Genomic DNA, 22,128 nt, shown 5'->3' with positions numbered 1-22,128 from the left:
TCCAATGGCTGTAGCTGAAGGTTTATTAGAACACAGCGAGCACTGTAATCCTCACATATCATCTAAGGCTGCTTCGGGCGGCAACGAGAGGATGGATCCTTGCTGTCTAGCCCTTTCCAGGAAAAGTGCCTGCCCCCGGAATTGGTGGTCCCATCCATGCCTTCCCACCCACTTCTTGTGCCCCGTACGATTGCACGGCCAGTAGAGCAGGATCTAAATGTGAGCAGAGCAGAGGAGCGTGTTACACTAGGTGGAGAAAGGCGTGAGTGTGGGCGCGGGAGGAAGGCGCTGGGAACCGGGGAGGGGAAGGGAGGCCTGCCGTCCTGCACCAGGGCCAGGCGTTCACAGACCGTCTGCTTTAGGGGAGCGCCAGCTCCATCAAACTGGATTTTGCACTCAGCCCTTAGTAACCGAGAATCACATAGTTGGAAGTCTGCTGTAGTTTCACCAGAAGTGGAGGAGGGATACTGCATGTCCCATTTCTAATAATACTCCAAAGATGGTGCTGACATTACGGTCCAGCAGTTCTTCCGCAGCTACCGTGTGTCCCAGATGCTGGCGTCTGTCCGTATGTCTTCTGGAATGTTTGGGACTCCCTTTTGGGTCACTCTTCGACCCCCCAGAGTTACTTGAGGAGCCAGTTGAAGTTCAGCTTGGCTTATGATTGCTCTTTCTTGGTCCACACATGGGGCACATAGCGTGAGTTGACTCTGGCGACTGTTCTTTGGAGTTGTGAAGGCGCTGCGTCACCCCACCTGGAAATTTGCTGGGCTCCAGCCAAGCTGAGTGACGTGTTCGTGTCGGACCCCTGTGGTGGCGGGAGCCCCTGCCTGTGTTCTCTCGGATTTGCCCCCTGGGACACAGACAGTCTCTGTGGTCTCTGGATGCCGGCCTTACTTGTTATGTTTCCTTGTATTTCCGTGGAAGAACAGTAAACTCAGTCTCAGGCTGCTTAAGAGCAAAGGAACTGAATGTAATTTGGACAGCTTTGCTTTCAATGACTTTAAAAAGTTGGCCTGCTCCCTGAGCATCTCAGCTTTCCTCGGTGAACTGGCATTTCTGGTGTAAATGGCATTTTAAAAGTCTGTGCTGTTCTTTATTTTATCGTCCACTAGAGGAGTGATTTCCACTGACAGCTTATGTGTCCTCATGTCAAGCAACAGTTCCTCATTTCTACATCTGATTTTGGCGAGCGAGTTCATAGTCATATCCATAGAAATCATTTTATAAACTGCTTAGTCTAGGTCTTCATCTTTTCAGATTGTGTTGATTTAATTTTTTTTTAATTGTGGCCCCTTCCTCTGTTCACGTTCTTCATAGAGGACCTTTCTGGACCATTCACTCCTGGTATCTTCTGAAAAGGAAATACACCCTTTAAAAAATTACCCAGTCTTAAAGGTACTTGATATTAAATTTGTATAGCATGCTGATACTAAATCTCAAGTATATGATTATTTTATATGCACATAATTAATGTAATTAACTTTGCCAAAACTTGGGTATTTCCTTTCTTTATGTCAAAATTAAAACACTATGAAATTTTAGAATAATATTTATCAGAAATCATAGCCACAAGGTAAATGTCAGTTTTAGTTCCCAGTAGTCCTACACACAATGCCTTTTATTTTTAAGAAAATATCGTTGGTTAGGGGGATTCTAGAGTCTTGTCTCATTTATATCTGACCAAATTGAGTTTAGGCTTTTTCCTTTCTTCAAACTGTATAAATCATTTCTTTTTCTCGTGCTTTTAAACATGGAAACATATCTAGTGATTGTCAAACGTGTGTGGATGTTTCATTTCTGAATTTTGACTGTCCTGAGTATTATGGCTGGAACTAGGAATACAGGGCTATGGTATCTTTAAAGTGGAAGATCCCTATTTGTCCCTGATTCTGTAGTTTTCTCTCTGAAACAGTTATTCCCCCATTAACGTGTTCATCTAGGAGACAAGTGTCCGGGGCTGTGCATTGTTCTTTCGGGACAAGGCGAGGCCTATGTCTGGTCAGAGCTGAGCGGTCTGCCGTGAGGTGTGGGGCGCTGCCTGGGCTCCTCGGCACTTCTCCAGTTTGACTGCATCAGCCTGCAGCGACAGCTTGGTTTGCTCTGTTACAGATTCATCACACAGAGCGGTGTATTTTCCTGTCTTCCAGGGGAACTTCATCGTGGAGTTGCTTTTGTTCCCTCCATTTTTATTGTTTCCTAATTAAGACGTACAATCTCAACGGGTTCTTTCCTATCCATCTTACTCAGAGCCTTCATTTATACTCTGCCACCCCTCCTGACTAGTCTGAATCTTAGCTGGTGCAGAGACATCGGTCCTGTACTTGTCAGTGGGATTAACTACAGAGTGATGTTGATTCTTCTTGGTGGTAGGACTCGGCCTCAGGGATAGCTCCTAGGACAGTATCAGAAGAAGACATGCACTCACATGCTTTCAAATGCCAAAATCTAAACTCCTACAAGTTTTCCTATGGCCAAAATATCAAAATCTCAAAAAACTCAGCTTCTCAGATATCCAGGCTGACGATGAATCAGTTTCAGGGCATCCATCTAAACTTCCACTTATGGTGTCACATGTCAGCACAAATTCTGGCTTGTCATTAAGCCATTTGTCTTTGCTTTTAGGAAGTCAGTTGTTATGAATGCCATGGACAATTCAGTAAATGTTTGTTTGTTATGATTTTACTGGAGCTAAAGGAATGGATTATTAAGTGCAGATAATATAGAATTCAGTTTCAGGTTAAGTCTGAAGTTAGCATAAATTTTCATTCTTCAGACTAACATAAAAAATGATTTTGAGACGTTAAATAGGAAGATGCCTTTTATTTTTTTAAGTTTAGTATGTTGATTTTTAAATTACTATCTCCCAAATCTTGTTTAGTAATCAAATGTGCGTAAGAGAGAAGTTAGTTACAGAGATAGGAAGAGCAGCTCCTTCTTTAATGAAGACTTGCTGTAAATCTGTATGCTCTTTCATATCACCTTCAGATAGTTAGTCAGTGCAGCAGGAGCAGAGACCAGATGAACGTGCTAATGGGGTGTAATTCAGTGTTTTTGTGTCGTACAGCCTGAGAAATGCCAGTGGCCTGACGGCAGCAGACATTGCTCAAACCCAGGGTTTCCAAGAGTGTACCCAGTTTCTCTTGAACCTCCAGAATTGTCATCTGACTCGTTTCGGTCACAATGGCACCTTAAACGGAGGCCATCCGAGTGTATTTCCTAGTCACGTTAGTGTGGGAACAAACCGCAAGAGATGCCTGGAAGATTCGGAACCCTTTGGCATGAAGAAAGCTCGACCCGCAGGTGAGACCGCTTTGTGGGCGGGGCAGGCAGGCCTGTTTCTTCTCTAACGTGTGTTCTTCTTACGGCTGAGCGCGCCTCGGAGACGGCTCCCTCACTAAGGGTGCTGTGCCCTGAGGACTCTGGTGCAGTGATGGAGGAGGCTTTCCTGTGTTGCTTCTTGGAAGATTGGCCATTTAACGAGAGGGGAGGATGTGCGAGGGCAGTTCGGCCCAAGCGTAAATGTGTGTATGTAACTCTGCACACCCAGGTTTACCTGCCGTGAATTAGAGTCTTCCCGTTTGTTGTACCTGCTTGAAATATAACTATTAAAAAAATCTGCCCCTGTGCCTCATTTTTTCTTCCTGTGAATTTTCCTGGACTTAGAACAATTGTTGGTCTGATGTAAAATACAGTTTCACATCGGGGAAGGTGGGTGTTTGCACTGCTACGTGGCCTCAGCTGGTCTGCACACCTGGGTGTGGGGGGTGTGTGCCGCAGCGGGGCCTGGTGTGCCGCCTCCACACTGAGGGGTCGCGTCTCCAAGGTAAGTGTTCTGGTTCTCATGTCCTTCCAGCTTTTTATCTCTAGATGGTTTCAGGACGTGTAAATAAACAGTCAGCTAGTCACTCTTTGAGGTGTCCCTTTCATTTAGGGGGAGAAAATTAATATATATAATCAGAAGACGTTAGTAGCTTGGCAGGAATGTTCAGCAAACTTACATGGAAAGGGAAGTTTAGAGGTGACAGTGAAAGTAATCACACTGAAATTATGTGCTCAGATAAGATTTGCCAAGGATAAATACAAAATCATGCCCTTTGGTTTTTAAAAAAAAGAAACTGTTCAAGTATAGTCTGAGAAAACCGGAGTGGCTCCTGTCTTTAAATTCGATGTGTCAGCCTGATCCTCCCAGCGCTGTGCCTCTTTAATGTAACTGGCACATATCCAGACAAGAGCATTTCTCCCAGAGTCAGTAAAAAGTGAATTCTCTCCTTCACAACATTTAAGATATTGGTCACTGTGAAAAGTTGTGATTACGCAACTTTTCTATAGAAATGAATGTATGGACTTAATAGTTTCTAAAATTCGTAACTTGTATAAATTACGGGCCTAATCCTTAGAAGGATGTTGTAAAAGTCATACCCAGAACATGAAGGTATGTGTAGACTTCAGAAACTAGTCCCCGTTCTGTCTCCTGCCTGGTTAGCATTCTGGGGCGGCGGAGCTGGTTTCACTGTGTCCTGGTACAGGGATCATGCGTGTCCCTGTCGTGTTAGCATACAGGATAAATCTTAAATTCTGCTTAGCTTTTTTAAAGAGATGTCACTTAACGTTCAGTGAAGATTCAAATGTACCTAAAGAGTTTTAAACTGGCCTCTTCAGGTTTCAATTTCAGTTGAATTGGCCAGTATCTCCTTATTGATGTGTCTGGAAGAGCCTTTCCAAGGGTTCCTGGAAACTTAAGAATTTGCACCCTAGGCCCTGTCACTGCACAAATTGGGTTTGAAGAATTATGCAGGTATTTGGGGATTTTATTTTCCTCTTCCAGACAAAGATTCATCTTGGTCAGCTGAGTTAAGAGATTAAAGTTCTGCACATTCAGCTCAAGGTACAACTTTCCCTAAGTGCCCCATTCCTAGCAGTCAGCTCAAGGAAGCCAGTTAAGAAAATGAGGTTGGAACCTGGCGTTTGAGTTCACAGGTGATACACACACCTAAGGCTGGGCGTTAAATCTTTGGTTACCTTTTTTAAAAACATGCCTGAAGTATCTTGGCTACACAGCTTGGACTTTATCAATAAGTTTAGTCTGTTCTGTATTCCTAGAATTTAATAAATTAGACATACTGATGTTTTTAGTGTGGAATATACCCAAAAGCTATTAATTGCAGAGATTTTTCTGGCTGAGCCAACTCTTAAAGGACAGATGGCGTCCTGTGACATTGACTCTTCAGTTTGGTGTCACGATTGTGAAAGTTTACCTCCTGCAATCCATAGAGAGTAGGATCTCTCTCTTAATAAATGGTTTTTAAATATTTTAAAGTAATTGGAGTGGTTTTTCCTTTGAAAACCATATGATGTAAAAGAACTTAAGGCACTGATCGTTGATTTGTATGGCCCAAATACAAACTATCCTTTGAAAGCAAGTTGTCCAGCAGACGTGGGTACTTTAGAATGTCTTCGATGCAGTCGTTTACACCAGGGTCAGCATGCACCCTGTTCAGGAGGGTGAGTTGAAATCCAAGATTGATACTGATGAAAAGTATTTCAGGGTAATATTTTCCCCAGTGTGGGAGATTTGGTTCATTTAGGACAATGCAAGGAAATATCAGTTCATAATAACTAGGTTTGGGGGTTTTTTTCCCTTCCACATTGACCAACCATCTGCTCGGGGTAGAATGACAGGTGGGCCTCAGGACTTCAGCTGCAGCTGTTGAATAAAATCTGTTAGGGCTATTAGCATTCTAGCTTATAGGAGCAACAGTACAATTGTTCACAAGTGTATTCCTTGGAAACTGGTCCAAATTATTGATGATCCAGGATAGAGAAAAATGCCACTCCCGCCCACGAGAGAAGCTTCATCTTGTTTTTAATCTTGAGTAGTTTCAGGCGCGGCTCCAGAGCCTTGACGGGGAGAGGCGGTGTGAGCAACAGGCTGACCTGGGAACCTCGTTTTATCTGGGTGAACAGTTGCCATCCCCAGGAGGCTGTGATGGTACCAGATTAATCTCAGATGTTAAGTTGACTTCATGGTTTTTGTTTTAATCAAATAAGTATACTACTGAGCTTAGCATCTCATGTATAACATGTTAGGTATTTAAAAACACCTTTTAGGAAAAATACAGTTTGACTTTGCTTAAAATGAGTCATAGGAAGTTGCTCAGCCCACATTCCTCAGGATGAAATAACAAAGAATCTCCACCTTCTGTTCTTAATTGTTCGTGGATGACCAGGCTTAAAAAGACAAGGAGAAAGGAGGGGATGTGACTGGAGATTGCTGAGTGATCATGCTCAGTCACTAAGTTCTGTCCAACTCTGCAGCCCGTGGACTGGCCCACCAGGCTCCTCTGTCTGAGACTTCCCAGGCGGGAACACTGGAGTGGGCTGCTGCTTCCTCCTCCAGAAACCAGATTTGTAACGTGGTTCCCTCTAGTTGAGGTCCGTGTATCTGACATACACGAGAGACTTGAACCTTGACGCTGCTTAGTGTTCCCTCCTATTTGCAGCAAATGGCTGTTTGCTTTTAAAAATTTGACCAAATGTTTGTATTCCAGTTAACAAAAGATGGTTTTACTCTCCAAAGGCATAGCATTATATATATATATATATGAATCGTCTGACTGAATTACGTTTAAGAGCAGAGTCATTTTTGGGTTAGTCTTGAGCTCGGCAGAGCTCACAGGCCCGTCTGGCCTCCGAGCACGTGGTGGCTGTGGCGCGCATTGGCCAGGAGCAGGTCCTTCCTGGCACGCTTTGTCGGCTCCTCTGTGCCACGTGCACCTTCCCCTCCACCACCTATTAACAAAACCCCAGATCCCTCGTTAGTGTTTCCGCAGCTGTCACTCTGTAGTTAGCCCCTCCGTTCACCTGCCCTCTTAAACTCCCCCCGCCCCCGTCTGCTGTGGGGCTGTGGTGGGAGTCCCAGGAGAGGTTACTGGTAGAACCACCTTCCTCCCCGCCTTTTGTACTGTTCAGGTTCTAATAGGACTTTTCCTTTAGAGGGTGATCTGAGTAAAATGTGCTGTGAGGAGAAGAGAACAGTTCTAGTTAGTAATGGAGAGAAGCCATTCCTTTCTTGGGGAATGGGGTTTCACCAGCGGGAAGGCCAGAACGTTGGGAGTGACCTTGGTTACGGGTCGGCTCTTAGGTCTTCCCTTGAAGAGGCACAGAGGGCAGTAGGTCGCTACCCTGACCCCAGCTTCACTGGGCTCCATGCATGGAAGTGCCCAGCAGTGCTTGCTCGGCTGGTGGTGTGTAGGGGAGGACACCCCGTGAACTAAGTAAAGCACTTAAGATCTTCAAGTACAGGACTGTGTAGGTTTGGTTTTGCCCATTGAGAGAGTTCACTGCCTTTAAAGTGAAAGAATCCTGATGAGGTGTTTTTCATAAGCCCTAGGTACCTCTGTAAGTGTGCCTGGCGATCAGTCTTGTGTACAGGTTCTGCATCAGGATCAGGGACCTGCACGGCATAGTTCGGGCACGTCTGCCCGAGCTGACCAGCCCGCACAAAGGGAAGCTGCTTGGTGGCAACCGTTTCTGTAGTGCTGCAGACCCCTGTCTTTAAAAGCTAAGGAAGGGTTTCCTGCTGTTTTCTTATGTCCTTCATCAGGAATCGTTTTGTAGTTTTAGATCCACACTGGTACCTGGCTTTAGTTTTATTCAGCTCTCTGGTTTATATGAAAATTCAGGGGCAGGTTTCTATGCTGCCCCAGGGCACCTTCCCAAATGGAGCTTCTTTCAGCCCCAACGTCAAGAACAGGAGGCTTCTGGGCAGTGGTCACACCTGGTCCTGACTCTGCCTCTGGGCGAAGAAACTGGGTTTATTCTGAGGCAGTCCTGGGTGATGTTCTGCCATGAGTACGCTTTGTCTGGCGTGTACCGGAGTCATGTCAGCAGATAACTGCTTTGGAAGTCAAAAGATACGGACACTTAACAAGTGTCTCATCATTTTTCCTTTTAACCGGAGTAGGAAGATAGGGAAATACTTCTTTTCTAAAACAAATAGAATCAAACATTTTGGAAGAAAGTCTTTTTTCTGAAATGTCTACAAGCCACCTTTCTCAGACGCAGCGTGGGGCGTTGTGGTAGTTGCCTTGGTGATCGTGATAGTGATAGTGATGTGTGGGAGACGGGAGTCAAGTCCAGATCCGTGTCCTTACAGTTCTGCAAGGCTGGTTTTAATGTCATGGCTTTTAATGCAGTTTTAAAAGGTAAGTGGTGACACCCTCTGTGCTCCCATGGAGCTGTCTGAGCCCTTCCTAATTCCAGGTGCTGGGAAGAAAAACATGGAAACGTTGGTATAAGATACATTACCAGGGGTTCTAGGCAGCTAGGTTAGCAGGCAAGTGGTTGCAAATCCTGGCAGATAAATCCTGCATGGGGAAAACGCCTCACAGAGTGTCTACGGAGAAAGGTAATTCTAGGCTGTCCACGTTAGCATATGCCTCCCGCGTTTAGTAAAGAGTTTCTTAAAATCTGAAAGCCTTTAGTCTGTCTCATTTGTACACGTTTTTCCCGCTCTGCTGGTGAGAAACCGCGTTAACAAAAGATGCACCCGAAAGGAGAGCCTTGGGAGGAGCGCTGCTGGCGCACCGCGTGGGTCTCTAGTTAGGGGTCAGCTTCTGCTGCAAAGCCGCACTGGGTCTTGCTCCTGTCTACAGCACTTTTCCTTTGAATGTCCTCTGGCTCCCTTCGCCACCAGCTCTTCCGGCCCCCTAGTGGCAGGTCTGCTCTCTTGTCCTGCTTCATTTTGTTGCCAGTCTTGATTACCTGTTCTTAATGGTGCTGCTTGCTTCCTGTGCCTGTGCCCTTTCTAGCTAGAGTGTGGGCTTCATTCACTGATGGGACACTCCGGGCGCTGGGCTTGGGGAGTGAAGAGACGGTTGACCTGCTTTTGTGAAGCTGCTCTGTTGTGCCCTTTTGGGGAAGAGGGGGTCCTCATGTCATACCTGTCCGTTGTTCTTTTTAAAACCTGCTTTCAGAGATCTGAAGTTGCAGCTGTAACCTAGATGCCCCTTTCCCCGAGGAGCACTGGCCCTGAACTCCAGAACAAAGCCAGGCGTCGGAAGGATGGCCACGTCAGGCTGTCTGTGCTGTATCCGCTTTCGTTTGAGGCTGTTTGTGGCTTTGCCCAATAGGCCCGCTCTGCTTCTCAGTCAACTGCCTGGTCTGGCTTGTCAGACGTGGGTCCTGCGTCACTGCAGAAACAGAATCAGAGGTTGGGAGGGTTTTGTCTCCTGGTACCTGAACTTCCATCCCCCAACCACCCCCCCCCCCTTTTTTAAAGAAAAGATGGCCTGTTTACCACTGATTTCTTGAAAGTACCTTGTTTGATGGTGAAGCTGGAACCTAGCCTATCAGTGACCTCAGTGGGGCTTGTGGAGGATTAAGAAAAGCTTTGAAAACCACTGAAGTCCTCCGTTGGTTGCCTCTGGTTTCAAAGCACTTCTATTTCTAGGTGTTCATGGCCTCGTGTCTATGCAGATTTCTGCTATCTCTTAACAGCACGCGTCACACCATTCTGTCTGTTCTGCATACTGATCATCGAATTTGTGTTTCTCTTAAGACTTTTTCATCTAAAACTTTTAACAGTTTGGGGATACTCTGAAACTGATATGTTCATTCCGATATTGAAAACAATTCATGTGCCTCTAGAAGTAGTTGCAGCTGCAGAGTTCAAGTCTTTGTGTTTTTAAATGTTTGTTTGAAAGAAATAGCACTGAAACTTGTTACTTACTTGTTGTATATATCGTGTGACCCAGAAACCATTCTAGTGTATCATGGTGGAGAAGCAGAAGTGTATGCAAAAGTGTGTTTATAGGGATGGTAGTTAATTACGGTGTTTGTGATGGAAAAGGAGCCCCGCTCAGGCAGCAGTGGGGAGCTGGGTAGTGGGTGAGCTCTTGGTGGCCATTCAGGGAGTTGTTCCTCAGCTTTAAGGATCCTTTTGAATTTCGTTGTTGGGATGTGTTCGTTTAGTGGTAAATGAATATTGGCAAGACGTGCGAGTGATCCTTCAGATCCGATGTCGTAACAATGCCTGCTGCTTAAGACTGGATAGCTATGCGCAGCGTGGCAGTGGCTGCTCCTGAGAAGTAGGGGCCCCAGGGCTAGCAGGAGGTGTTTCTGCAGTGTGTGAGCCCCGCCGGAAGGGGTACCAGGTGTGCGCACCCGCCGTGCTCCACAATGCGAGCGTGGGCGTGCCCTGAGGCGCATGCGTAGCTTCAGTCCTGCCGTCCTGGAGCCCAGAAGCTTACTGGGCGTTTCTAGCTGCGCCACATCTTGGGGCACAGGGCCAGAGCTGCTCTCAGCCCATATCCGACGAGCTTGTCTTGATCTTGGAATTTATTTTCTATTAATGAAATCACTGATTTTTAAATTTGAGGATCATTATAATGGTTTTTATGTTACTCAAGAATTATCATTTCTTTATGAAAAACAACTGAAGGAACATTTGGGGGTGTAACAGACCATCCTGAATCTTTAGAAGTATTTAGAAATAAATGTCTTCGAGTTACGTAACTGCTTTATGTTGCCCAAATACCAGCCTTAAATGAGAATTTATGCCAGCAAGTAAATCTTGAGTAGGTGTCTGAATTGCCATGACTTCATCAAAGCTGCACGTTTCAGGAATTATTCTCTATTGTGGGAAAGTAAGTTTCTTGGTCATGTGCCAAGGTCATTGGTAATCCATAGATTATTAAGCTGTTTGGCAGTTTGGGAGCATCCAGTGCTCTGATGACAAAGAGTGAGGCGCATCTGTCTTGGGTGCAAGGAACCTAAACATGTCTGTTTTCTGCGCAGCCCACAGTCTGGATGAGTCCATGCCGCTCGCGAGTGGTGAGGTGGAAGACGACCCCGACAAGATGCACGTGGACAGAGAGCTCGCCACAGGTGGGGGCGGACAGGTTCCCGTTAGCCGCAGCCGCGGTCCAACGGTCGAAGACACCAAACTGCCGGAGGGCGGTTCCGTTGGACCCAAAGAGATAGAAATCTATACTGTTTCGGCAATGCAGACCCCCTGTCGTTGCAGGAACCAGTATGCGTGTTATTTCTAACATGAGTTGGCGCAGACAGTTTTTGCACTTTGTCCCGCGTTTTAAAGAATGTCATACTATGATTTGGACAAGTTTGTAGATATAAGAATTCAGTGTTCTGGTGCATTTTATGGATATGAAAAATATAAGTGCAATCTTTCTATTTTGATTTGAGGCTTTTGCTTAATGTGCCTTGTTTGATTTTAATGAGGTTTACCGTTTTTCATTTTCTGATACAGGACCTTGGGGTGAATTTATCAAACGTTTGTTAAATTACTCTTGCTGGTAGTTTCAAAGGGATAAACAGCGAAAGGAGTGGCTGGCTGTAGGCACTGAGAGCTAGCAGGTGTCATGGTTTTGACTTGTAACCTGCCAGGGCCGTGTGGAGTCCTCCACTCAACCCTCCTGGGCGCTTTGGTTTGTGTGACATTGACTCTGAATCTACTAAAATGCTGAGAACCGTGTCAGCACAAAACACCTTTTTCACTAAAATTTTTAGTATATTAAAACAGTTGGTAGTCACTTTTGGTTTTTAAAAGGTAAGGGCTCTGTTTCTGTTAGTATTTAGAGTAAACATTTAGCCATTTAGTTAATGCCTTTTTCTATCCTTTTATTTAGGTGAGCATGAAAACGTTTTAGCCATTCTCTTAATGTTTTAATGTATTTGGAAATAGATACTGTTTCTTTTTTAAGTTTTATTATTATGTCTGTATGCGAAATTCTTGTTTCCCAGGGGTACATGAAAAAATCATCTTTGTTCATATAATGAAAGTGTGTGCATCTTTCTAGAAGCTACAGAATTGTTATGGGTAGAGTCACCATTTTGCCGGGTAATTAAATGAAGTGGATAGATTTTCCAAGGGAAGTTCTCATTGGAAAATACATTTTAAAATCCTGGCTAAAGATAAATAACAAAACTGAAAGCCAGCTTAAAAAAAAAAAAAAATGGCATTGGTACATGCTTTTAAAAAGATAGAAGTCATCACTCTTTGATCTTCAGACATTTTATTTCCCTGGGTTTTCAAGTAAATTTAATGCCGCACTTGAACCTGACATTGAACAGCCCACTATTTAAGCTCAGCGCATCCCATGTGACGGGTGTCAAGTGAGCGTTCCCCGTGTTTTTCATCATTTCAGTTATAACACTCTTTCAGCAAACAAAATGTATTAGATCGCTAGAGGTGACCCGCAGTGGGTGGACACAGCGGAGGGGGCGGGGCGAGTCCTGGAAGGCAGACTGGAGCAGAGTTTGCGGTCCCGGGCCAGCGGCAGCGGAGGGCGTCGGCAGGCAGGTCTGGCCGGGCACCGACAGCCTCAGTCCGTCTCCGGGACGCTTGCTGTTTTCACGCTAGGTTTTACTAGATGTTCCGTAAAGCTGTGAGGTTCCGCTCACCTTGGCTTGAGGTTGCATAATGGAACACATTTACTCTAACTGGGCACCAGAGAAGGACCGCGCACACGCAGTGAACATTAAACGGAAAAGTACAGTCTAATCAAGCCGGGTTTCCGAGGCCCAGTCCCCTGAAAATGTAATCTCCATCTTTGTTAGTAGTATCATGGTTGTCTTACTAACTGTTAAGGTCACCATACTACCCATGAGTTTTATTACCCAGGGAAAGCTTCTGGTTTTTGAAAAAAATAAATGTTTCTCTGGGAATAGCTTGTGTTATTTTTAATTCTACCTCATGTTTAGTTCTTGAAACACTTGTTCTCCAGCCTTGAGTTTAACTAGAAAAGCTGTCATTTAATTTGAGAAGAAATAATCCACAGTCCTCTGAAGAATTTATAGAAGCTCTTAAAACTCTCTTAAACTGCGAGGAAGTTGAGAACTAGTGGCACGGTTAGGTGTTTTGCTCATTGAATGAGCCACGATTTTCCATCATCAGGAAAACTTGGGGACACACAGAAACCCGTATCTGAGTGCACATCTGGGCGGGGGTCGTGGTGTGGGGCTGTGATAGGGCCAGGGGACACGCAGGAATGTGTCCTCACTCTGAAGGTGACAGAGTCATGCTTTAATGTCGTGCCTTGCTTTAATAGTGCAGGACATTGGGGTAAAGTTTAACGTCATCGAGCAAGTCATGACCTTAGATTGTTTCTGTACTGTTGTGTGAATTCCTGTGAACGTGTATTGGTCCTCAAGTTTCGTTATACAGAAAAATACTTGTCATTGCCTGTTCCCGTGTGGCCAAATGTTTTGTGACTGACGTTTTTTCCCATAAGACATCCCCTCCTAACGGATGTCTGTATATGCAGATTATGGGTTTTGACAGTGGACCCTTGGACACCGTAGTCCCTGTAACTGCTGAACCCAGAGGACACTTCAGGACGTGCTCGTGGCTCAGGACTGCGCGCATGGGATCTTGGGGTTCGTGGTCTTCTGCGGCCTGCCCGTGCTGCTCTGTGGCATCTTGCAGAAATGCTGTGTGATCCAGGTGTTGCTAAGGAACCACAGCCTCGCTGCCGCCCCGTGCGGGCTCCCCGCCTTGGAGGAGGCGCGGTGAGGGGCCTCCGGGGACGCTGTCAGCGTCACCCTGGGAGCTTCCTTCATTCACACGCTTCATCAGTTGCTTTTCTTTAAAAAAAAAAAAAAAGCTTGAAGTTTTCTGTTTTTTAACCCTTTGTTGGGAACACTTAAACGTTCATTTCTGACGGACTTTTTCGAGGGTCATGATTTTTAAAACTGTTCTCCAAACCTAGTCTTAAACTGAGAGCAGTTCAATGCTATTGGTATTTTGCACGTGGCATATTTGTCAGCTGAAGTTTTTTTAATTTGGCTCCCCTACACTAGTGAAATTTCTTAAGTGTTTCCTTTCTTGCCCTTTGCCCTTACCGGGCAAATGCAACTGGTAATGTTTTATTTTTAAATCACTTACGCACAGTTTTTTGCCTTGCAAAAGAAACTGGTTTGTGTAAAGAAAAGAAGCTAAATAAATCCTGTAAAATGGTAGCAGCAAGGAAGCGTTTTATAGTCTCTCCTCCCTTCTGGTTCTGAATTTTGGTGACAGGTGTATTTCTTAATGCAGATGTGAAAAACAGTAGCTCCGTATCGAATACACTGACAAACGGATGTGTCGCCAATGGACACTTGGACTTCCCCTCCACGGCCCAGCCCTGTGGGATGGAGAGCAGGAGTGGCCAGTGCTCGGCAGGACTTAACGGAGTCGGCACTGGCCTAGTTCCAGGGCTGCCTTTCCCGAGCAGCCAGGGCTCCCCCGGCGTTAACGGGACTGAGGAGCCGGAAAGGAACACCCAAGTCAGCCCGGAGACATGCGGCTCCCTGCACCTCAACGGGAGCCCGAGCAGCTGCGTGGCCAGCAGGCCCTCCTGGGCAGAGGAGAGCCTGCAGTACGGCCACTACCACGGCTTTGGGGACACGGCCGAGAGCATCCCCGAGCTCAGCAGCGCGCTGGAGCATGCCAGCCCCGTGAAGGCGGAGCAGGGCTGCCACAGCGCCGTGCTGGGCGCCATGCACCTGTCCCACGGCTCGTAGGGCCGCGGGCCTCCGCCCCCGAAGGAGCGCCACGCCCGTGCGGCGTCTCGTGCTTCAGCTTTCTGGAAAAGCGCGCTCCGAGTGGCCGGCCTCCTCAAGTCCTGGTGCGAGTGCAGGCAGGGCTTACTCAGCGCGCGGCTGTCTCCGTGGGACGGGGGGCCTCTTTCCGGACGCGCTTTTAGAACCTACGTTTTCTGCTGCCAATCTCGATATTCTCTTTTGAATAATGTCACCGTAAATTGCCATTTTCTCTTCTGTCGAATTAAATTTTATCTAATGAAGAATCGGAGACAGTAAGTGAGGTGCCTGGTAAACCCGCCTCTTGGCACATGGGCATCATTTTGAAGAACTTGCTTTTCCTCCTCTCTGTAGAATTTTTGACAGAAGACAGCTATCTCCCTATGCAAGGTACAGCCTTACACAGATTTCTTGCAGTGATTTGTATGAAGAAAAGAGCGTTTGTCTTTTTCAGAGCCTTTTTCATGGAAGCTTCACTGCCTGCCGCGTGGTGAGGGTCTTCCCTGTACACACAGTGGTCTGAGAACACGGCGGCGCCTCCTGGAATGCTGGCGCTCGCTGCCCTGGTTTCACCGACAGCCCGTGCGGCCTGGGCCTGACTGCCGACCTGATGTGTTTTTACCCGCGTTTCCTACTCGGGCTTGAGGATTTTTACCACAGATAACGGTTTCCTCTGTATGCAGTGGAAGTTACTCCTTGTAGGGACTGTCAGGTCAACACATTTAACTGACTCTTCCGACCTGTACTTTCTTTTTTCCTTGCTTTTGTTTCTTGGGGTGTTCTGCTTTAAAATATATACCACTACGTGTATCCAGTTAACAGAATTTTGAATCTCTCTTAATAAAGCTTCATTAAGTTTATGGTTTTATAGAAATTAGCTTTTGTTTAGGCAACTAGTGGTTCCACTGTGCGACTATTGTCCTGAATTTTTACTTTTCTGATTTTTGTAATAAAAAATCTGTGAAGATAGAAGATGTGTCAGATGAACAAAACCAGTGTCCTCCGAGTGTTACTAACATTTTGTTTTTAAACTGTCCTTTACAGATTGAATAAAAACCTCTCACACGCGCTGTGTTTCTGGGTGTGCTTGCCCCCATGTGGGGGCGGGGGCGCTGTGGCAGGAACTGTTGCCTTGCTTTCTGCTGTGAACAGTGATTCCCTCTTCTGATTGCCCGTGGAGCACTCCCACAGAGCACTTGTTAGCACCTCCGGTTTGTTCACCTGCTTTCGGCTTACGGGCACATTGGGTCTCTCTCGGGAGGCACGGGGTTTCTCTCGGGAGGTGCAGGGTCTCTCTTGGGAGAAGGGTGAGGGGGTGTTAGGAATTGCTGTCAGCTGAGAGTACTTGCCTGTACGCTTATCTTCATAAAGAACCACAGCCGTAGCTTCCTCAGCTTCTTTGAGCCAGCACATATTAATACACGGAAGCCTTTTAAATGCATAAATCTTAGTTAACAAGTGGAAACAATAGCCATTCTGGCCTGCCCAGTGCGTCATTTAAAACGTTCAGTACTCGCTGTACATTATGGAAGCCCCAGGCCGCTGTTTGGAGCATCACAGAAGTTACTCTGTGCTGAGGCAGAACCCAGGACACACGCCTTGTCACTGCCACTTCCCGTGCAGGCACCTGTCATCACGCCCGAACCCCGCTGACCTCAGAAGCTGTTCTAAGGGACTGATCCCGAAGTCGCCAGAGGCCGAGTTCCAGGAGAGGGGAAACCTGGTGCCATTCGTTCCCTCATCCCCTGTATGAGCTGTATCTTGAATCTCAAAGGCATCACGGTGAACTGTTAGTGACAGTTACTAGAAAGCATTAACGGAACCTGCTAGAATCTGCTGAAGATCAGGACATCTGGTTCGTCCTGGAATTGGACAGAATTGGACTGTTTCTTGGGGGCGAGAATGCTTCCTAGAAGCTCTGCTTGAGCAGCCTCCAGGCTTCCCTGGGTGGTTGATACATTGTGGTTCAAAGTCATGACACTGAAATTCTTACACTGAACTCCTATTTTGCCTAGAATTGGGTTCAGAATAATATAGAAGGGGAAGAATTTTTAAAATTAGGACTTTTAAGAAGAAAACTCAATACTTTTTTAATTTAAAAAACTCATTAATACTTTTTTTTTTAATGTGGACATCATTTTCACATTGACCAAAAATAAGCTCAAATTTTTGCTCTGCTTAACTCCCCAAAATTAAGTTCATGCTGAACTGTCACTGGTTCTCGGTGTTTGGTCTGAAGAGCCTTATCGGCCCTTGTATTAGATACCCAGTGGCAAGCAGCTGGGAAATGAAGTGAAGTCCATCTACAGTAACATCAAGACCATAAGCTGCCTGGGAATGCCTTTAAAGGCAGGGTATGCGGCTAGGCAGGCATCACGGGGCCACGGGGAGGGGGACGAGATGACAGCAACCGCGAGCAGAGTGAAGGGCCGGGGTGACCGGGCAGCCTCGGCGGGGGGTGACTGCGCCGCGAGGCAGCCGGGGTGGGGTGCGGAGGGGGCGGGGAGCAGAGGGAGGGATTGCGGAAGAGACTGCCTGGGCCTGAAAGTGTGAGAGCGCCCGGCCCCGAGGGCCTGGGAGGGACCCCGCCAGAAAGCGCTCCGCTTGTGCTCCAGTGACCCGAGTGCGGTGAGAGCCGCAGAGGCGCCGGCGGAGTCCAAGGGGCCGTCCCACTTCCGCTAAGGACGCGGCGGCCTGAGCAGGCAGGGGAAAAACGGCCCTCCGCGCAGGGAGCTCACGGTGGGGCCCGGCTTCCCTCCAGACGGTGGGGGAGAGCGTGAGAGGGCGGCCCCCAGGCTCCTCACCCTGCTGCCGTCTCCCTGGAAGTCCCCGGACCGTCTCCGACACTGTCCGCCCCCCGACACGTCCAAAGATGTTCATTGTAACAGCGCACAATCAGAGGCGACCGCTGTGACCATGAATCGTGACCCTGCACGGCCATCCGTGGACACGAGCCGGGGCTTCACGAGGGGCGGGGGGGTGGGGGGGGGGCCGTCAGGCGTGACCTGGACGGCAGGGACCAGTGCAGGGTGGCGCGTACAGCGCAGGTGCGCATCTGCACGCTTACAAGGTGCAACCCCACCCTGCGAGCTGTCGGTGGATACACGCACACGTGCGGGAAAGGAGCGGACCACAGGGACGCGAGTGACGTCCACCCCCTCCCGGAGAGAACACCGGAGGGACGGAGGGCTGGCGGGGGCGCTGGGGGAGCAGACCAAGGAGACAGCCGCCTTTTCATTTCATTGCTGTTGTTCTTTTGTTTGTTTAGGAAGGTCTGAAACAAAGAAATTTAAATTAAAATGTTCAAAGGATAAAATAAAACACCAGATTAGAGCAACTTGGCTGGGTTACCCTAAGCCCACTGCCCAAGCTTTCTACCTACCACGCCCTCCCCGGGACCTCCCTGAACGTCAAGACCACGGTGCAGCTGGAAAGCCGCAAAACATTTAGGTTTTTCTGTTTCGCCGTTTACCACCGCCACAGCGCTGTCACCAGTGAATCCATCTCCAGTGTTTTCAGAAACAGCTACAAAAATCGCAGCAGACGCCTCAGCGAGCCGGTCCCGCCCCCTCCTGCTAAAAGACACGTCACTTGCTTTACGGCTTCCCTGACAGTTCCTGTAACTCAGAATAGCCTGAGCTGATTTTACCAGCAAAACACCATGGGCCCAGACATCAAACAACACTTACGCTCCGACTCCCAACAATGACACGACTCTGTATTCCCGGTGCTTTGAACTCTGGGAAAGCAGGAGCCGTGAAAGGCCCCACAGCACAGGGCAGCCCGGAGCCCGCGACGCCCAGGGCTGGGATCGCCGCCGTGGCCGGTGCTGCAGTGGGAGATGAGGGTGAGGTCCCAGAAGAGGACACAGCGCTGATCCACGTGTCAGCGACGGCCCCGATGGCCTTGGGCAGCTGGGTCTCAGGACAGCAGAGCTCAGGACTCTCGGGGGTTGACATGGAGGGAGGGGTCCCCTCAGGGGACGAGCCAGCTCAGGCTGGTGGAGGCTGGCTGTAGGGACACGCAGATTGCGAGGCAGAGAAACCTCAGCTTTGTTGGAGGCAGCAGCTTCTCCCAGCGACGGGACCCGGGAAGAGAACATGCCCGGCTAAGGGAACCGGGCGAACCTGGCCAGGCCGTGCTGTGGGCGCGTCCAGCTGACAGCTCTCTCTTCTCGAACCTTCTCTGCCTGCCTCTCTGCTCTTAAAGCACCTGGCTTTTTGCGCCCTCACGGGCCCAGACCGACAAGCCCAGGAGGCCCTGCTCGCCTGTGCTCCTCACCAACCTTCCAGAAACAGGAAAGGCCCTCCGAGCCGCCAGCCGGGCCCGTAGAACAAGCCGTTCCCAGTCCCAGGTGGAGTTTCTGGCCTGACCCACACGCAGACACCGCACATGGTGGGTGGTGTGAGCCAGTCTCCCGCGTGACCGGGACCCAGGAGGCCCCGACAGAGGGCGGCCTTCCTGACCCCTCCCAGCGTGTCTCGGGGGCTCCCTGGGACAGGAGGGCAAGTGGTCGGCCCCCCAGGCTCCAGCCGAGAGCAGCAGCAGGAAGAGGGAGGGGCCACGGGAGAGAGGGGCCCCCTGAGCCGCAGGAAACCGGGCTGGCTGAGCGAGGGACGCGTGCTCACAGAGGGGGCGGCGGATGCAGCGTTAGTGGGTCGCAGTCAGGGAGCCGGGCAGTCGACCCCTCCTCACCCCCCAGGGATCAGGCAGGAAAGGCTGTCACAGGAGTTGCTCCAAGCTTCATCTGTCCGAATGGCTTCTACTGAACGTGAACTGAATGAAGCGCTCACTTTGATGAACGTACTTTATCCTCTGTTACCATACGGAGTGCCGTGTGCTAAGTCACTCGGTCGTGTCTGACTCTCTGTGACCCCATGGCCTGTAGCCTGCCAGGCTTCTCTGTCCATGGGATTCTCGAGGCAAGAATCCTGGAGTGGGCTGCCATGCCCTCCTCCAGGGGATCTTCCTGACCCAGGGATCAAACCGGCGCTTCCTGCATTGGCAGGCGGATGCTTTACCACTGAACCCTTGGGAAGCCCACTATACAGAGTACTTGACGCTTGACAAAGCCCTCCTGAGGGCGCCCTCCTGGGACCCGTGAACAAGCCCACGCCCTTCAGACGGCAAGAGAGACTAGACCCAACCGTGGCCCCAAGCCATCCCCAGGCGTCCCTGTGAATGCAGTAGATACCAAAGCAGATCCGGGTGTGACTGTGCATGCACACATACACGCACACCTCCCTGTCAAGTGGGTGCAGGTGCGAGCAGGGAAGACCAGGCAGCTCACACGGGCCCCAGGAGGGAACTGCGGACGCAGTATCTCCAGGCTCTGGGTGTACACGACCCACTTAAGCCTGGAAAAGGAAGACGGGGTTAAATTCTGTGATACTCGTGGGGGAGGGGAGGGGCTGGGAACGGAGGTGTCGGGGGTCATTTGGCGGACACTGTAGGCGGCTATGAAGATAAATAAGCAAGGCCAGTCTGTGCCCAGAGCGTCCGCAGGTACCAGGTTAGTGTTTGCTGTTGACGCCGGTAATGTGCCTGTTGCAAAGATTGACGTCTTAGAGAGAGGCCGAGAGCCCCTCCTTCCTCCCTGAACATAATGAGGCTCACCTGTCTGATGAAAAAAATGTATACAGCCAAGTCACAGGAGAGATCTCGCTGAAAAAGAATCTGAAAACTGGCACAGAGAAAGGGGGAACAAGATGACAGAGAAATTAGCGTTTCATAGGACATCTGGGACCCGATGGAGCCAAGTTTAACTTTGCTTCCAGCACCGCAGAGTCACAGACAAGCCCCTCCGTGGGGCACGGGGCGCCTCGCTCCTGACTAACCAATAGCACCCCCGGAAAGCATTCGGGAACGGCCATCTCAGATTTACCCCAGATGCCCACCATGGTCCTGTCTGCCTTTAACTTCACCATCTGATTCAAATTACTTGAGATTGAGTAAGTTGGCTCCTTGACTGGGTGGGGATTTTTAAAGCCGGAATGGGGATATTTAAAGTATCTGAGGCTAAAAAAAAGTAAAGTATCTGAGGCTGGTTTTGAAACTGGAAAGGGAGTAGTTGCTTCGCCTTGAGAGAGGCTGCCCATGGCAAAGAAGTTAGAAATACAGTAAAAACGAATGGAAGACGCAGCTTTGGTTGAGTGTAGACTTGCCTGACTTACACGCGCTGCCACATGGAAGTCATCACCAGGGCCCTCCTTCCCTGCCTTTAATTTCCTAACGTGAAGCACACAAACCGGTCTCAGAAACTTATTTATGGAGTGTGACAGAATGTATCTGCCAAATTCAGGAGCGCTCCTCCAAAGTGACGAGACAGCTCAGCCCATCAGTGTGCATAATGAATAAAGATATGCAAATTTAAGAGACAAAACAGTGCCTGTCAGACTTGATCAAACGAGAAGAGGAGGAATAATGGAGCCGGGTCAGGGGGCGGCTGGAGCAGCCCCAGTGCATAAGCCCCTCCGTCTCAGGGTCCCCAGAATCCGTGTCTTAAAACTTCAGTATGCTTTTCTGGGACAAAACATTTTCAACTGAATTTAAACAAGGACTTGACCATAGTTCGAAGCCAGTTTCAATACAGAGAGATCTCAGTGACAATCATTTTATTATTTTTTCTGTGATTTGTGTGCTTTATGCGGGTTTCTATTGGATTGCCTTTTTCATTGGTTTATATCAGCTTTGGTATCCATCTTCTGCGTGTGGCGCATCTTTCTGACCCTTCCGTCACTTGCTTTTTTTAACTTTGTTCTGGTCTCTTTAAACTATAGAAGGTTTTTGCCAAATTTGTCCTCCTGTTTGGAGGTTTCTGAATTTAACTTCTTAGAGAAAGTTGCTTTCCCAACCACAGGATTTCAATAATACTGTGCTGCGTGCTCCTTTAATGCTTTTATGATCTTGTGTTTCTATGTTGTTCTTCAGTTCAGTTCAGTCGCTCAGTCGTGTCCGACTCTTTGCGACCCCATGAACCACAGCACGCCAGGTCTCCCTGTCCATCCCCAACTCCCGGGGTCCAGCCAAACCCATGTCCATCGAGTCGGTGATGCCATCCAGCCATCTCATCCTCTGTCATCCCCTTCTCCTCCCGCCCTCGATCTTTCCCAGCATCAGGGTCTTTTCAAATGAGTCAGCTCTTCGCATCAGGTGGCCAAAGTATTGGAGTCTCAGCTTCAGCATCAGTCCTTCCAATGAACACCCAGGACTCATCTCCTTTAGGATGGACTGGTTGGATCTCCTTACAGTTGTTCTTAATCCAGTCGAAATTTATTTTTGCATATGGGATGAGACCAGCATCAACTTCTATTTTCTCCTATGTATCCAGGTACCATCCCACAAACATTTACGGAGTGGCTTCCTGTCGCACGGGTTTGAGATGTAACCTTTGTCCACCAGTAAGTCCCGGCGCCCGGAAAGGCAGCCGGGTTCTGTCCTGCCCTCCGGCCGTTAGGCTCTTGCCACTTTCCGCTGTTGCCTTTCTATTCTTCACCACTTCTGCTCTTGACCCTCTTGCGCACCTATTTTTCCTGCCACACATTAGAAGTGAGTGATCAGCCGCCTTGCATCCCGGTGTTAACT

General features: G+C 48.5%; 1 protein-coding gene and 1 long non-coding RNA gene across 3 annotated transcripts in view; one reads left to right on the top strand and one right to left on the bottom strand.

Moving 5' to 3' along the window:
* Window positions 1–15,612, top strand: part of ANKRD10 (ankyrin repeat domain 10) — a 31,911-nt gene extending 16,299 nt beyond the window's left edge. Inside the window, exons 3-5 of one of the 2 annotated variants that reach the window (XM_019971750.2) lie at window positions 10,801–10,890; window positions 13,290–13,401; window positions 14,060–15,612. In XM_019971750.2, the coding sequence (XP_019827309.2) occupies window positions 10,801–10,890; window positions 13,290–13,401; window positions 14,060–14,526 (669 nt within the window). In that variant the 3' untranslated portion in view covers window positions 14,527–15,612. Of the gene's footprint in view, window positions 1–3,067; window positions 3,304–10,800; window positions 10,891–13,289; window positions 13,402–14,059 lie in introns of both variants that reach the window. The other variant, XM_019971749.2, reaches the window with a different exon arrangement.
* LOC139186257 (uncharacterized) lies at window positions 1,271–10,802 on the bottom strand. Its single transcript, XR_011569824.1, has 2 exons — window positions 9,322–10,802; window positions 1,271–9,194 (listed from the first exon to the last, which is right to left on the bottom strand). It is a non-coding gene; the product is annotated as an uncharacterized lncRNA (long non-coding RNA).
* Window positions 15,613–22,128: the final 6,516 nt, after the last annotated feature.

The sequence above is a fragment of the Bos indicus genome, chromosome 12 (genome assembly GCF_029378745.1).
Source record: "Bos indicus isolate NIAB-ARS_2022 breed Sahiwal x Tharparkar chromosome 12, NIAB-ARS_B.indTharparkar_mat_pri_1.0, whole genome shotgun sequence".
Classification (NCBI taxonomy): Eukaryota; Metazoa; Chordata; class Mammalia; order Artiodactyla; family Bovidae; genus Bos; species Bos indicus.
This window is presented reverse-complemented; position numbering and strand designations above follow the sequence as displayed.